At 40.0% G+C, this 17,507-nt stretch overlaps 1 protein-coding gene and 1 long non-coding RNA gene across 4 annotated transcripts in view; both read right to left on the bottom strand.

The window, feature by feature from the left end:
• gramd1bb (GRAM domain containing 1Bb) overlaps nucleotides 1-8,532 on the bottom strand; it is an 88,280-nt gene extending 79,748 nt beyond the window's left edge. The window contains exons 1-2 of one of the 2 annotated variants that reach the window (XM_053423544.1): nucleotides 8,123-8,532; nucleotides 918-1,007 (exon numbers count right to left, since the gene is read on the bottom strand). In XM_053423544.1, the coding sequence (XP_053279519.1) occupies nucleotides 918-1,007; nucleotides 8,123-8,532 (500 nt within the window). The remainder of the gene's footprint in view (nucleotides 1-917; nucleotides 1,008-8,122) is intronic. The other variant, XM_053423545.1, reaches the window with a different exon arrangement.
• Nucleotides 8,533-13,511: 4,979 nt separating this feature from the next.
• Nucleotides 13,512-14,725, bottom strand: LOC128440776 (uncharacterized). 2 transcript variants are annotated; one of them, XR_008338569.1, is made up of 5 exons: nucleotides 14,567-14,725; nucleotides 14,282-14,331; nucleotides 14,108-14,198; nucleotides 13,876-13,991; nucleotides 13,512-13,784 (listed from the first exon to the last, which is right to left on the bottom strand). It is a non-coding gene; the product is annotated as an uncharacterized LOC128440776 (long non-coding RNA). The 2 variants fall into 2 exon arrangements; XR_008338570.1 differs by having other exon boundaries at nucleotides 14,112-14,198.
• Nucleotides 14,726-17,507: the final 2,782 nt, after the last annotated feature.

The following is a 17,507-nucleotide window of genomic DNA, read 5'->3' as shown; positions in this document are numbered from 1 at the left end:
TGTTCAATAATGTGTTATTCATACTCACTTTAATAATAGTTTCTAGGCAGGACGAAAGGAGTTCAGTAATGCAGGTAGTTATTATTTCCTGATCCATTTCCTAATCAACCTGGCACAGATATTTCCTTGCTGCACTCATTTACTTCATGTTTAAAGTAGAATTCCAGTCCAGCACCAACACACAAACACAGAGGCTTAAACAGACACATACACACACCAACACACCACGTTCAGTAAGTGATTTAAACGGACTGTCACAGGAGCACCAGTGACAGGCCTGTTAAATCACTCAACAGCAGCGTATTCCCGGGAGATGAAGAGCTAATGATGTTCCTTGGCTCCCATCTCAAACTGAGCGACAGGGAAGCACAGACACTGGAGGAGTTACATGTGGCCACTGTCAGATCACTGTTAAATAGCAAGACACTACCTGGGAAAAACTGGTTATATGTCAAAGAAATGAGACCTGGGTGCTCATTAATGTCACATCCAAAGCATGTTTGCATGTTTACAAATCTATTCTCACCAAGCAAGTTTTTCAAAGAAGAATAATGTTGGTGTAAAAGGGCTTTTATTTCTATTTAAAAATTAAATCTTAATCAAAAGCCACAATGAAACAAGCTGAAACAGCTCACACAGTACAGCAATGTTGCTGTCTGACTATCAACACCATGGGCATCAGAATGGGGAGGAAGTGCCCTCTAGTGGAGGATTCATTCAACAAATGAACAGTCGGTATGAAAAACTATGGAATGCAATGACATTTTGGGTTGATTGTTCAGCCCAGCAGCATGAATCTATCTTCTATGATTTCATTTAGTTTTGTTACATCATACATTGATTTCAAAAGGGTTGCAATAAATACATTTGGAAAATCTCTCTTATGAAAGAGGAATGCACACACACACACTGCTCACCTCTCTTCTAGGATTAATGGAGTCAGGAACCGATTGCTGTCGTCCTCATGGCTGCTCTGTTGGCTGCTCTGCTGGCTGCTCTGCTGGCTACTGCATGGGACACAGCAGGTGTTAGTCAGTCAATAAAATATGTGTCTAGTAAATTGCAATGTGAATGCAATGGTTGTGTGTCTATTTTGTCTTATGTAAAAAAAATCATAATTAGAATATGAAAGACTACATGAACATCAAGTGAATAAAATAGTTTTTACATTTTTTTATATTTTCAATTGTATTGGTCAACATTATCCAAATTATGTCACTTCCTTTCATAAATATGTTGCAGCTGGGTCTAAAATCACCTGTCCAGGTCCTGCAAATAATGGGGAAATTATATATACAGCAAATGTCAACTATATGTGGCAACTTTGTCTTAGTTTAGTGATACAATTCCTGTCTTATATGTGCACAAATCCAAAAGATACACTAGAGGGGGCTATATGACACAGGTAATGCACAAGATGAGGCTTTTGATGATAATTAAAAAGGGTTACAGATGTGTAAATGAATACACAGAGAGAATCATTAATGCATAACAAGCATGAATGGTTTAACATCAGGTTTTTGTTATTCAGAAATAATGCAGAGGTTAAGGTTAGATAAAAGAAATGTATTTAATTGCCCAAAGATTGAAGTTCTACTTGCACAGAGAATATGAATGAAATCCCAGAGGAAGATGGGTTTTTCCGCCTCCTCCCTTTCTCTTTCTCGTGTTTAAAAATGGATGATCTCCCTTGGTTTGATGTGAAATATTCTATTCAGCACTTCATATACCATAAAGATAAACTAAACAACACTGGAAACGTTTGACATTTTTTTATTTGTTCCAATATAAATTCAGAATCGAGTAAAAGCCAAAGCCGAGTCAGTCTCTAAGTAAACACAATGAAATATAGCAAATTAATGTAAAACTAAAAGTATAATTTCATGGAAAGAAGAGCATACTGTTTTCTTTGTTCATTTCACCAGATGTAATGTGAGACTGGTACGTTGAAGTTCAGGTAGCAGAGAGCTAAGGTAACCTCACCTTATAATGCTGCTCTGAACACGATCAACATGATCAATAGTGTTAATGACCAATGGATGCAATTTTTTAAAGTATTACGCTTTTACTGTGAAGAATTTACCAGATAATTGCTTGATCATGTACACCTTGGGAATATTGTTTGATCTTTAAAATATGGGGGTATATGGGATATGAATTTTAGTCCCACATGTCTCTGCTTCCCGTGTCTCTGCTGAAGGTGCAGTGTGTCTGCACAACGTCCTCTCAGAGTGGACAAGAGGGGTTTGTAAAGGAGGTGGTGTTTGTTTGTGTATATGTCATTGTTTATATCCCTGCCCTTAGAGGGTTGACATGGCATGGGCCCTCAATTAATTATTGAGCACTCATAAACAATTGATGCAATAGGGGAAACAAAGGAAAGAGTCTAATAAAGAGCTGAAATTACAACCATCTATATATAGAGTAAAACCACACGAAATGCACAAGATTATTTTATATGTTTTTGCACCATATAGTCAAAAACAACATCAGGGAGAATATATCAAGCCAAATAAACTTATTTCAGATGAAGTATGGATGAATGATGTCTTTAAATAATTGAAATATCATTTGATATAACATATCTTGCACACACTGTATTTTGATTTTTGGCTATTTAAGTAAGAAGATTTATTTATTGAGTTTATAATGAAGAAAGATGTAGTTGCCCAATTAAAGACCAGGTGGATTAAGATTTCTTTAAATACACATTGTGAGACATTACACAATGACATTTTAGATTTCTTGTTTGCCTCTTTGTGAGACTTGGACGTCTGAAACATTGAAATGTTTGGACGAGGCGGAAGCAGTGAAGCCTGGTAAAAGATGCTGAACCACTTCCTCAAAATAGTCCTGCTCTTATAAGACAGCAGCGAGGCAGATTCCACTGTGTCTACAAGCCTGCACTGTTCACAGACACACATACATAGATATAGTCCAACACATGCCTTAAAGTATACACATCCAGTGCAAAACCAAAGAAGGACAGGAAAGAGACTGAAATTACAAGATTACAATGCTACAGCCGGTGACACATCAACAAAGGTGATGAGATTGAAGACTTGTCTTGGACAGCTGACTAAAGCTCCCCTCTGAGGTCAGAGCAGCTTAAAATCAAAACACAGACACTTTCTCGAGACTGATCTAATTTAAATCTTAATGCAATTTATTTTGAATACTTACAATAATTGTATCTGCTTCCATGGAGAAAAAACCACATCAACATCTCACACTGCACCAGACCTCATGAACAAACCTCAAGAATGCGGTTAACTATAAATGCTCTGCCATGTTTGTACATTAACTAGACGATTACAACAGGTTTCATCCCACAAACTCTGTGTAAGTTATGTGAGCAAAAAGGAATTACTAGAAACTTAGTGTATTGCACACTTTGTGTACATGTTCCCCAAAAAAATACAATAAGGTGTAATGACGTGATTATGTAGGAAAAGTATTTGTAAAAAATGTGCTTTCAAAGTGCAACCTGGAGCAAATATTAGTTAAAAACTTGAAAGAAACCAAAAATTTGATTTAGCGATTATCATCAATATTGACTCATTAAATAGTAATATTGATATGATTTTGGGCCATATGGCCCTACTGAATGTTTCTTAATTTTTTTCATTTAATATAATAGACTGTGAAATTGTAGCATAAGCTCCTTCAGAGGGTCAAAGTGCTGGGCAGTCATGAGTGTCACTCCTCATGCAAGAGGTACAAGTTCAGCGACTTGTTTAAGGACTAAACTACTGCAGCAAAAAACAACATATGACTGTTAACGCCTGGAGACCGACCACTGTAAAGTTCAAGGCTCAGTCACATAGATAATACTTTGACATGGTTTGACAAGTTAGTCCTGCTCAGAGTTAAATTAAAAAAAATCAAGGTTTAATTAGGGATTAACAGTTCATTCCTAACAGCCAGAGACGGGACAAAGTACAGTCGATACATTTGCAAAAACTATTTGAGCAGTTCTGTTAGAGACTTTTTTTCCTCCTTTGCATTTCAATTATCTCACATATTCACAATTCGCAGACACATATTTTACATACAGACACAGTTTGTAAATATGGCTGTTTAAGATTAAGAGTCTGCAGTCAAGCTAGAAACTCTGAGTCCGTTCCTCCTAAAGCCACAGAGAGCTAAATGCTAACACTAGCATGCAAACATGCTCACAAGGCTGACGTTAGCATTCTGATGTTAATGATTGGTGCAATTGTTAAAGAATTGTTTACACTACTTAGTTATGTTAAAGGATCCATCGTATGCTAATTTTTACCACAGTTAATATGGTTTCTTGGGGTCTTAATGAAATGTCTGTAACATATTTTGGACAAAATACCACAAGGATAATTTAAAACAGCACCCTTTTTACCCTGTCTAAAATAGCCCTCCTCATTTTGACCGGTTTTGAGTGCACCGCCCCCCTAGTTAGTGTTCACCATCTAAGTTCAGTGTGTTGGCATGGTAAGACTTACTAACTACAGGGGCACTCAAAACTGTGCATTCCTCAGTCCCCTTATGACACCACATTTACAGTCAATAGATCCAGGTTTGTATCTGTAACTGTAACAAATTGGTCTGCCTCATAAATATCAGTCCTCTAAACAATCCATGAATTACTCTCTGAGAAATCATGGGAAATGTTGAATAATGCCTCATATAACAATGTCAAAGAAAGACAAAAAAAAATCCTGGATCTGCAAAGTGATCTGCATCTGCACGAAAATATAATGGGATCTTCCCTGACCCATATAACATCCTTCCAACAAGTTCCATGGTAATGTGTGTAATCCTGCTAAACAACAAACAAACAAATGCTGATGAAATCATAACTTTCCTTGCTGAGGTAAACAGCATTAAACTCAAAGTGCATCTGAAGCTGATTGCAATGTTATTAGTTTTGCATGTAATTGGTCATAAACCACAATAACTGAAAACTTTGTTCTAGCCAATGACAACAAGTTAAAGTTACAGTTCATCCAGTGTGGAACATGACTATCAGCCTTGAAATTCATGGCATCCAGTCAAGATATTTCAATTAAGCACATATTCTGACCTTATGGTGGACCGACATGTCTATACACCAGATACGGGTGGCCAGTATACCAGTATACAAGACATGGGTTTGCATTAGCGTAATTTCCGTGATAAATCAACATGCAAGGTGCGAGGTAAAAAGGGAGCATCCCATCTTATCAATGAAAGCATCAAAAGTAGCATCTAAAAGATGAGACCAAAGGAGACAGAAGTTATACTGTGATATATACGATACTGTTACTGTCCAAAAAGTGAGAATACCATGATGAAATTTGTCCTCTGCTTTTGACCCATCTGGTGAACACAGGAGGACACACAGAGTAGTGGGCAGCCACGCGGGGAGCCCGGGGAGCAGGTGTTGGGGGAGTAAGGTGCCTTGCTCAGGGGTACTAAGACAGTGGGGTAGGGAGAGTCCTCTTGGACTTTTGAAGAGATCCAGGTGTTGTCCATCCAGGTATGTTTTTGTTGTCACTCCGTGGAGTCGAACCAGAGACCATCCAGTCTGATTTTCTGCCCAAAGTCCAATTTTTCTGCCCAAAGTCCACCGCCTCTCCCCAATTTAGGTCCTATCGCAAAAACCTGACACCAGATTCAATGTGTTTAAATTATAAGAGCCTCAAATTAAGAGACCAGAGCCTGAACATTTTAAAGTGTTGCTATTGTGGAAAAGTCTTTCATCAATCATCAGTTTGTCAAAAACTGCAGAAATAAACAACACTAAGTAAAAACGATATAACCTGCCCACGAGGCAGCGATAATTAACGGATGTGGACAACAGTGCTAACATGTAGGAAAAGGATCTGCAGGGACACGGTGTACAGCAGCACGCTGTGTCCTTGCAACCTTACATGACCAAAACTGCTTGTTCTGCTTCATAAATAATTAGGTGAAGATAAACATTAAGATTTTGATTATTTATGCGACTCCCACGCAGCTTTAAGCCTATCGAATTTTTTACATGCTACATGAAGCTGGTAACAGGGAGCAGACAGAGGAGGAGCCGTGTCGTTTTAGTGCTACAGTACAGTGTTAAGCTGACGGATGCTTGTAACAACAGTCCATACATTACACCCCAGTGGAGCTGTACTCATGGTGAGCTGGATAGTGACAGTATTTCACACTAAGGGTTACGCTCATATGCCTCTGGAGAGTAGGTGCCTTCAACTCAGAGAAAGACATAGATGGAGTGAGCAATGAGCCAGTACCTGTCTGCCATCTGTCGTCAGTGACAACTGAACTGTTAGCACAAAGAGAAACAAGACAATACACAGAATTTGTCCTTCCTTCCGAAAGAACTCCAGTTGTTGTTGATACCGAGAAGACGCTGTGGGCCACGTCCAATTAAATATCCTGTAACTTATCACAATAAAATGAGACCATAAGGTTTATTACAGAATTATAAGAATTTATATAATTTTTGCATTTTGAATTTTTCCTCTGGTTAAATCTATTTTACTATGGCTTAAACTCAGTAATTACATGTCATTTGGCTGACGCTTTTGTCCAAAGCGACTTATAATTAGTACACTCAACATTTATGAGGGGCCATTTAGGGGTTCAGTATCTTGCCAAGGACACTTCGGCATGCAGATGGGGAAGAGTGGGGATTGAACTGGCAACCTTCTTGTTGGCGAACGACCACTCTACTCCCTAGGTCACGCCGCCCCAATAGTGGTTGCATTATAGCTGCTCAGAATTATCGGGATACTTTGCTTAATTCATAGGACCAGATTCTCTACAGTTTCTTACAATTTGCAGGCTTTGACTAAAATATACAGGTGAAATTACTTAAATTGTTGAAATACAACTTCATAAAGGCTGAGATACTTATTGACCCTATGACCTTTCTGCTTAGGGCCACTATCACGTACTTTATGTTATATGACAGTGTAGGGCTGCTCGATTATGGAAAAAATCATAATCACGATTATTTTGGACAATATCAAAATCACGACTATTCAAACGATGAGGTGCCCTTATTCTGAAGTCTATGCTTTATTCTTTAAATGACTGGAGAGTGCGCATTAAAGTGAATCACTTCCGGTCCAGGTAAACACTGATGATGGCTGGGTGTCTTATTCCTACGTGAAACCAGGATATCGGTGCCCGGCTATTCAAACCCTTAATGGTGGCAACCATAACACTCTCTGAAAAGCTGACCAGAGCGGAGAAATGCGTGTCCAGTCTGACCGGTCTGAAGACCCTGGCGGGAGACTTGAGAATAGCGGGGCGCGGCGCGGCCGCTACATGGTGTCCTGCTGCTTGAACTTTTTCGACCCTTTTTTTCCAATCGAACGGGGCTGTCCTCCCTGCTTTTCCACTCGCGCTGTTTTTTTCACGGCCGGTCACCACACACACAACTCGCCTCCTTCAAGTTACTGCTGCTTGAGAGTGAGTGCCAGTCAGCTGAGCCGCTGAATGCTTTGGGGGAGGACTGAATTGCGCATCCACGTCTCTTTCGGAAAAAATGCCAAATAATCGTTTCAACTCGATTATAATAGTTTGGAGATCGTTTGACCCAATTATCGAAATCACAATTAAATTTCGATAAATCAAGCAGCCCTATGTCACTGTATCTCACAACAAATCACCGGTAAACCTGAAACACAAGACAGCAACATAGAAGAACTAGAATGACACTCAGTAGGGCACATACCTCCACCAAGGCCCCACAGTCCACTTAAATCCAATCAAGCTCATAGATACCAGTTGCATGAATGTGCCTGATTCAATCAAGATATGTGGACTATTCACTGGGATAATGTTGTTTAACACACTATATCACAATGATAAAGAAAATGAAGACAATTTCCTGCATGTTGTTTTTGTGCAATCTTGCTTAAAATCAAAACCAACCAATCAATAAACAAACGGACAGGGGTTAAATCATAACCACCAGTGGAAACTACCACTATACTATACATACTATACTCTCAAGTACCTGACATGAAAAAACTGAAAAATCTTTCAGTTAGTTATAAACCACATCAGTGCAGTGGGCAGGACCCTTGCAGCAGCATGGAGGTATTAGGGGAGAGAAAGGGAATGGGGAGAGGTGAGTAAGGGGGGTCATACCAACCTGCTCTCACTGACATTCTCCTTCTTCTCTCGGACCTTCAGCCACTTCCTCAACAGGAAACGCTTGCGGCGAGGTGAGGCACTGGGTGTGGAGCAGCGGGACCAGGAAGACAGGGCATCTTCATCGCTGGATGGCGTGATCTCAATGGAAGGCAGCTGGAGGTACTCCTTGGAGCCGGAGTGGGACCGAGCTGTGAGGTGGCAACTGTTCACCCGCCCTCTTTCAATTTCCCTCTCGCTGGGCACGTTCCTCATGCGGCGCATCTTGAAGCGCTTGCGCCGGAGAGTTGGGGTCGAGGAGCTGGATCGCAGGCAACCATCCGACACGCTGTTGTTTGCTCCGTCCGAGTATGCTGGAGCATCGATTGGGACACTTACCTGGAGGGAAGGAGGTCTAAGAGTGTCACTCATGGTCCTGAATGGCTTACTAAAATACAAATGCAACCCCAATAACTTCTTTTTTTAGATTCTTGGTTACAAGAATTGAAGACTTTGCAATTCGGCAGCTTGAAGGTCGATTAGCTCTGGAAAATGTGAGGTTTAGTGCAGAATAGACGAGGCACGATTTAGATCCTTGAAAATCTAAGTTGGACCTCCCACAGCCCCCTCAGTTCCTCTTGTCTATTCTAAAGCACTGTTCATGTGCCAGCCAATGGTTGGAGAGACTGGCTGAGAAGTCCTGATAGCAGATATCTGGGGCCTGAGCAAGTCCTTCTGCTGCTCTTCGGCTGTTGGTTGATATGTATCAGCTCAGTGGCTAGCTGACGGACTGTGAATAGCAGTGTGAAGAGCAGTCTTGTGGCAATAAAGTCAGTCTCTCGGCTGGGGAGGAGAGGGCTGGATTAGATAACAAAGGGGGCTTCTGTTCTGAGAGCAGCAGATGAAACATGTATAAGGACTGTCAGGGAGTGTAACACAACTCCTATGCCGGTCCGGCCAGGGACAAGCAAGCCAAGTTACACGCACTCACTTAACACATTGGCTATGCTACAGTACGAGCTGCCAAAGCTGTTAATTTAGCGGTTGTTGCTAATGCTAAAGGGGAAGGCACCAACTGTCAGTCCTTGAATATTGATGCTAAAGTTGTGTAAAAAAGGCTGCAAGGTTGTTTGTTGTCACTGTGTGCACATTTTGGGACTGCTGCAGCACCGGAGGTCTCTGTCAGCCCAGCTGGTGCCCATGCCAGAGGGGTCCTTCTTGTATCCCAGTGTGTCACCGACTCCACGTGGTTAATACCTAAAGGTTAGAGGGAGGTGAAAGGACTGCAAGGTAAAGCAAGGCTGTGGGTGGTAATGACCAAGTTTAGCCACACACACACACACACACACACACACACACACACACACACACACACACACACACACACACACACACACACACACACACACACACACACACACACACACACACACACACACACACACACACACACACACACACACACACACACACACACACACACACACACACACACACACTCACACACACTCACACACACACGAAGATAATCTAAAAGGCAGGCATAATTTACAGGAAGACAGACAAGATACATGCAGACACCATGATAAGCATCACAGGAAACAGACAGCACTTCTGATCAGTTGCACCAACACAATCAAACCTGGTCACATTCTGATCTGATAAGTACACTGCCTATCCACCACCATGCACCAGCCAAAGTTGATCAATCCCTAATGTCTTTCTTTATTTAAAAAACGGCATTGAGCGTATCACAGACCTTTAAACAGTCTATCAATGTCCACAAACAAATCAGAGTTAACCTTCACCCTTCATGGATTACTGCCACTCTAGACAATGCATATCTGAGTGATGGCTAACGAGTTTATCTTTTGAAAGGGTAGCCAAGTGTGCACCATAGTGACAAATGTTTGATGTTGGACAAGGTGAAAATGTGGTGAATGTGGTTAACCTTTGACATTTTGATAAATATGGACAAAAACCAAACCTTTCAGGTTTTACAGTACAACTCTCAAGCAAACCGAGGAAAAACATAAAATGGGATATGGTAAAAACCATTGCAAAGCAAGTGATCTAAGTGGGAGTGTAATGAGCAATGAGTGTGAAGGTCAGAAGATCGTCCATGTTGTCCCACTCAGGAGCAGGAGGAAATCAGGTGTCGGAGTCAGGTGGATGTTTATTCCCTATGAAGTTTCCATGAAGCTGCCGGCTGATTTATGCCCAACTGACTATCCGACTTGACAATTGACGATACTGTGAGTTCCCTGTACAAATCGTATATAGGAATGCTGTTGTTATTGAAGCGACAAGGAGTTTTCTGATGTTTGCTTTCCTACACTTTTGAATTATGAAGATATACGCATCAGATTACGCACCAACTACAACTTGATTTGGAGAATCGTTACAGCCCTACCGTTTGGAGATCAGTCTTAAATGCAGAATATATACAAATCAATAGTAAACCCAAGCAGCTTTCGGCTCATAGCCTAAACCATTAACATCAGAATAATAACTATTCTGCACATATTGCATTCTCAGCTGGACACTTATGAGGGGACAAACAAATAGCAGGGGTAACTTATCAGTCTACTGACTAAGGTTGCAAAGGGGCAGACAATATCCGGTAAATTTACGAAAACTTTCCGGAAACGTTCCATGGGAGTATGAACCTCGGGAATTTAGAAAAAAAATTACGCAAATTAAACGCTGAGCAATAAAAACATAATTCAAAACTCTATTTTAAAGATGTATGGAATGCAGCACACGCTGCACGTTGAATTTCAACCCTAGACTGCATTCCTTCATCACACGTGCAGATTATTCCCAGCATCCTGCACACTACAGCAGGGCTATTGAGGCCTGCTATAGTGTGCAGGACTAGTCAGGTAAATTTCGATGAAATTACTGGGAGAAATATATTAGCATGCTGATTGAGGATTGTTCATCTGTTCATCTAGCCTATTTCTATTAATTTATCCATCAATTGTATAATAATTTAAGACGATTCCAATTGTTTGGCCAACTATTTATATCTCTGGCATTGCATTAGTGTTTTTTTACAAGCTTTTTTCTCATCTTATTCTACAGAACAATGCCACATGCACTCTCATGTGTTGAGACATTTCACCCCAGCCAACAAGAAGGAAAGGCTGTGTACATTTGCAAATACTGAGCAAAGACCTATGTTAAGAATGACAGGAAGATGCAGAAACATATAGTCAAGTGCCCAACGTTTCCTGAGGGCTCAAATCAGCCTATGACAAAACAGAATGTTTATATTTATGTCTGTATATGACAAGGTAAATGCAGATAGTATACATTACCCACACAATTTCCAGTTTATTCCCGTTAATTCCCGTTAATTCCTGTATATTCCCGTATATTCCTGTTAATTCCCATGGAAAGTTTCCAACTTTGAATATTCCAGGAATTTTGCAACCCTACTAGTGACAAAGGAAGACACAGTCTATCCTGTTTGTACAGGTCATAATGTAATAGTACCATTTATTACTACATTATTCATTCAAATTAATCTTTTACACGTTGTGAATAGTAATTCATAGAACATTTATTTTGGGAACAGAATATTATGCAACAGTATATTAAAAATACAGACTTAATATTGAGAGATGTTCCAGAGTCAAAGACACTAAGTTACAGAAAAGGAAATGTGTTTTGTGTGGAAGCTGATATTGATTTAATGTATAAGAAATTGGAAGGGGGACTTGTGTAATCGGACTGAATGTGGTCTGCACTGTAAATCTAAGTTTTGCAGCTGCTCTCATTCAGAGAGGTAGACAGCCATTCATTAGTCTTGCCTGGACGAAGTGAGAGAATAGGGCTGCTCGATTAATCTGAATTTAATCGTGATTTCTATTATGGGGTCAAACGATCTCCAAACTACTATAATCGAGTTGAAACGATGCGCCATTCAGTCCTTCCCCCAAAGCATTCAGTGGCTCAGCTGACTGGCACTCACTCTCAAGCAACCGTAACTTGAAGGAGGCGAGTTGTGTGTGAGGTGACCGGCGGTGAAAAAACGCTCCAGTTATTTAAAGAATAAAGCATAGACTTCAGAATAAGGGCACATAATCGTTTGAATAATTGTGATTTCGATATTGTCCAAAATAATCCAGATTATGATTTTTTCCATAATCGAGCAGCCCTATGAGAGAATGAAAAACCTTTTCTTTAAATGGAATAAGTGAGAGGAGGCCTTATCTTGGAGATGATCCAGAGACTTAATAGAAGTGGGATTTGACAGCTACACCACCACAGAAGATACTTTGAGGCCAATACAAAACTGACTCATAGGTTTCTGGCAGAGGGATTTAAAGCAGCAGCTATGCAGCTTAAGTGATTAAAAGACTCATATCTCCCTTAAGTAACACCAACACAGAGACACTGACCTTAATGTGCAGCCATCAATATATTACTGGAGATATAGAGCATCAGAATCAGTAACTGCATTTACATGAACAATAATCAACCACTCAATAGTTTTATGACCTTAAGACAATTCTCTGAATATCTTTACATGAGCAGCTAATATAATATGCCATTCATATTCATGTTTAAATGTTACAGAGCATAGTTTTATAATAACTACACCACATGTCCGACATTTCCATCATAATCTTAAAACCCCAACCTTAAATAGTTAAATGCATGATAATACTGTTGATCATTTTGAATTTAATTTTGTCGTTCTTTTTCCATCTCGTTCACACTCAATGTGACATGTGTCAAGCAGTTGGTAAATGCATGTCGATGTCGCAAAGAAATTTGAAAACTCCAAAAGGACGTCACAATGTGAATAGGACGTTTCCATGTCGATATAATAGGACTAAGGTTGCAATAACCCACGTCTAACACTAGGCGAAAAGCAGAATTAGTGTCATGGGAAATCTTATGGAAGTTACCTGATCCCCTGAAGTTAGTGCCTATTTACAGCACGTCAGCACCGCGTTCTTCCGCGACATTAACCTAAGGGAAGCGGAGTAAACATACCTCGGAGAGGGGGTCTGGGAACAAAGGGGGAGAGCAGCGCGGGGGATCGAGGAGCGAAGATGTTATCTAATTAGCATATGACTGAGGGCGAAACCGCTACTGAGCCTCTCTCGATTCCCCATTGGAGGAAACCAACCCGGAAAGTCACTCGTGATTGGCTGGTAGAAGTGTTGCCATTGGTCACCCTGGATCATTGCAGCAGACACGTGGGGTAAACCCCCCCCACACAATATTAATAATAAAAATGTATATATATAATAAATCATTATTTATTAGTAAGCCTTTACCAAAAGCAATGCAGTTAATTAAGACTATACATTCATTCATGTGATGCTTGATGTTATATTTGAACATATTGTACAGGGAAGAAAAAACATGAACGAGGTATATGTTGAGTCAAAGCTTTATTTACATACAGCACAAATATTGTACAAACACAACTAGCCTAGCCAGTGAAAAGCTAATCAGGTGAAGCTTGAAATTTCTCTTTGCAGCCTCTGGGTCATATGTTCTTTGTGGGACTCTGTCCGAATCTGCCCCAGTGTGTAGACGTCTGTGGTGTGTAGCTGTGAGATCCAGTGTAGCCTCTAGTCTTATTTGAAGTGTGGCACAAAGGTTGTTGAGCTCCTGGCTGTGGAAGGATGGATCCATTTCATCTGTCCCGCTTCAATCAGCTGTAAACACAATCAGTACAATTAGCACAGTTCAATGACAACATGCACCTACACGTGTATCTGAAAAATGATTTAATGAATCTAACCCTACCCTCTTTCTTCTCTGCCGACTCGTGAACTCAATGCTGATGCAAGGTCCGTATGGATGAACTGGAAGCTCCGTCATACTGGCTCATAGTGGGTCTTAGTAAGTCATAGTACAGGCAGCTGGAAAACATCATGAGTCATATGAGTTTGTTATTAATAAACGGAAATAGCCTTGCTGCATCACCGTTGGAAGATCCACGGCAAAATTCCTAAAAAAATCCTGAACAGATACTTACGTACAATGGCGTCGTTTTTCCACACTGCAAATGCAGACTTTCCGCGAGTCTCAGCGTTATGTGCAGTGAGTCCTTGTGCACAGGAATCCGGCTGTGAAAACAACGATGAAAAAGATCAGATAAAGTAAAGCTGGAGGATGTATTTTAAACAGCACAGCACATCTTTATTCATACCCTCGCTCCACCGGCCATTTTCATCAGAGCTGTGAAGAGATGGAAACTTCCTACAAAAATAAAAAAACGAGAAAAGTCACGTTTTTGAAAAAACTTACCGAGAACAAACTGTTCGATTTAATTAGTTCATACCTATTTAAACATGCACTAGCTCCGCTAAAGCACTCGATGCTTTATTCTACTTTTAGCAACTGTCGCGCTAATCCAACAGTGGTTCACACGTGTTTCAAATCTGAGAGTTAGCTTAGCAGTTAGCAATGGCCTCGCTCTCTAGCTGGTTCTCACCTTAATTCAGGGACTGTGTGCCTGCAGCTTTGCTTTCCCACGCACTCATCTTCTCCTCCAGGGAAACAGTGTCGTGTCGACATCAGCAAGTTATTTACACCGAAAACAGAGTCACTCGTACGGAACACACTTCACACGATCCTCTCATGTCTGCGGCAGACGCACTCTGCATTCACGAGGCTCTGATTGGACATGTACATCAGGTGATGACGCAACCGACTGACGTAAGTTCTTCAGAGTAAAGCTTCACAACTGTCCTTTTCATCTTAAAGCAGCGGTTAAAACAGTTTTTAAATTTAAATTTGATATGGGATGAGTATGTGACTGAGGACCCGTTTATTCTATCTGGTTTTAAGTTATTGTACTTACCTGATTCGTGCTGTTCTGTGTTTCTACCCTCATAGTTGAATGCACATCCACTGTGCATTTAACCGGCACAATTGAAAAAGTGACTGTAATCATGCCACTCCGTACAGTGGTTGAAATTTAGGATTGTGTTTTGAATAATAATAAAATGCTGAAATAATGTGCATTGTTTCAATTTCATAGCATTGATTTTGCTCCTGGTATACAATGTAATAAATTATAGCACACTTACTTACTTAAGATCAATTTACAATTTCAGGTTTTATATTTATTTTAAGCCTGGTGAACTTACTCCAGATAGTTTAGAAAAAGGTGTTATCTGCTGCGAGGGAAACTATCCTGATTTGCGTTTGTAAAGCGCAGAGCATTGGCATTTGCATGTGAAAGCCTCCCCTAGGCTTAGGAGAAGGGGGGTCACCTCCCAACATTTTCAGGCTTGTAAAACGGCAAGACACTGGTTACAGAAATTTCTCCAAGAGTTTCCTACGACATTAACTGCCACAAATTCTTCTTTTGATGCAGTGTAAATTATGATAGGGGAGAGCGGGGTAATGTGAGACATCGGGTAATGTGAGACATCCCCTGTATCTAGGCAACTGTACACATTTGTGGTCATGTGACCATTATGCTTTCAAGCCCCTCCCATTCCCCCCTTGCCATGAAGGAGAAGTTGGTGCTGTGGTAATTATGTTTTTTCACAAAAATGTGTTTTTTGCATGTAAAAGTAAATTTTCTTGCTTTGAACTTAATCAACTGTTGTGTCAGAACAAATTGATTCAGGTAGAAACAATTATATCATACATGTTGGTGAACTTCCAACATATAAAACCATGTGATTGATGCTAGCTGAAGATTAGCCTGAATTGCTAAGAGATTGTGTTTTTTCTAAAATGTTGGCTGTGGGGTAAAGTGAGACAAATGCTGTGAGGTAAAGTGAGACATGAAGCACAAGTTAAGTTTAGTCTTAAACATATTTAAGTGTAATATTACATTACATATGTTTTATTTTTTAATGTCATAAACATTGTAGAAAAGCCATCATGCCAAGAAACTACACCAGGAAGACAACCTGGGGCCAAACACCCCTCACAGAGATGGAGAGTGCAGCCGCTGAGGTCATGCAGGGAAAGAAGTCCTTAAGAAAAGCTTAAAAGATTCATAAAGAAAAAAGAGAAAGGGGAAGTAAAATCAGTAGCCTGGGGTGCAGTAGCTGAGGTTAAGAGAATATTAACACATGAGATGGAGGAGGAGCTTGCCAAACACTTGAAACAACTAGCTGACCAGTTCCATGGCCTTGCTCCAGTTAAGTGCCGTGAACTGGCATTTGAATACGCAGAGAAAAACAATATCCCTGTCCCTGTCAATTGGACAGAGAAACAATGTGCAGGTAAGCTAGGGTGTGCAAGAGATCACATGAATCATAATAATCATAAATGTGCTTAATTGACCAATCCCCATGATTCTGTTACTAGTCCGATATTAGTTTTGGAAAGTGTGGTTGTCAATCTAGCTGTCAGGATTTTAACTAATACAACATGTGTTGATATGGTAGTTTTAAAGTGGAAAAGGTAAGTGGATCACTTTACCCCCTTGATTTCTCAGCTGGGGTAAAGTGAGACACAAGACCACTTTTTTAAAAACAATCATATTTTCACTGCCCTCTGTCCTGAAGAAATTCTTATCATTTCCATTGCTAGAAAACATCCTGAATTAATGGGAAATGTGTAAATTTTACTGATATATAATTTTAGCTCGCCTAGAGGGGAGCAAATGTAAAAAATGTCCCACATCACCCCGCTCTCCCCTACGTGTTGGGTGTATGGTCTTATCCAGATAAGGGTAATCAGAAAATGCTGTTTTTGAGGCATTCTTGATAAAGGACAAAATTCAGACACTACTATCAGTGCCAAATTTATAGTTTACTCTGACTCCACCAGTCTTGATTCATTCACAAATATTTGACTTAAAGCGAATAGGGTGTCTAAAGGTCAATGCTATTCAGTTGAAACGCCGTCTACAAATTCCCAATCTTGGTAAAATCAAACCTTTAATGACTATAATCTTAAACTTTAACAGGATTAACTAAATGGTTTACTAGATAGGTTAATAATCGGCATATCCACATATACTTATCTACATGTATTCTGCCACGTTTACTATTCAGCTAAATAGAACTCTTAATATTTTCTTCCCCTAATTATCCTTCATAGAAAAACATAAAAACAAAACAGAATGGTCCTAAATCCTTTCCGCCATCAATCCACGTATCTACCAAAAAGGAGAATGCTGTCAGAAACCAACTTTGCTGCAGTGATTAAAGTGTGAGTGGTTTGATGATCAGATGGTTCCTTGTTTTATTCCTGGTTCCTCCAGGATTCAAACTGATTTGACTTTGTCAAAGAGTCCTTGAGCAAGTCACTGTTCCTGTAACTGCTCCTGATGCTTTTGTGAATGTGAGTGAAAAATAATAAAATAATAAAAATAATAAATGAGAAATAAGTTGTAAAGGGCTTTCATGCTGGATAAATGCATTTACCTTACAAAAAAAAAAACTTAAAACTTTTAAACTAGGATT

The sequence above is a fragment of the Pleuronectes platessa genome, chromosome 5 (genome assembly GCF_947347685.1).
Source record: "Pleuronectes platessa chromosome 5, fPlePla1.1, whole genome shotgun sequence".
NCBI lineage: Eukaryota > Metazoa > Chordata > Actinopteri > Pleuronectiformes > Pleuronectidae > Pleuronectes > Pleuronectes platessa.
Note: the sequence above shows the minus strand (reverse complement) of the source record. Positions and strands in the feature narration are given on the sequence as shown.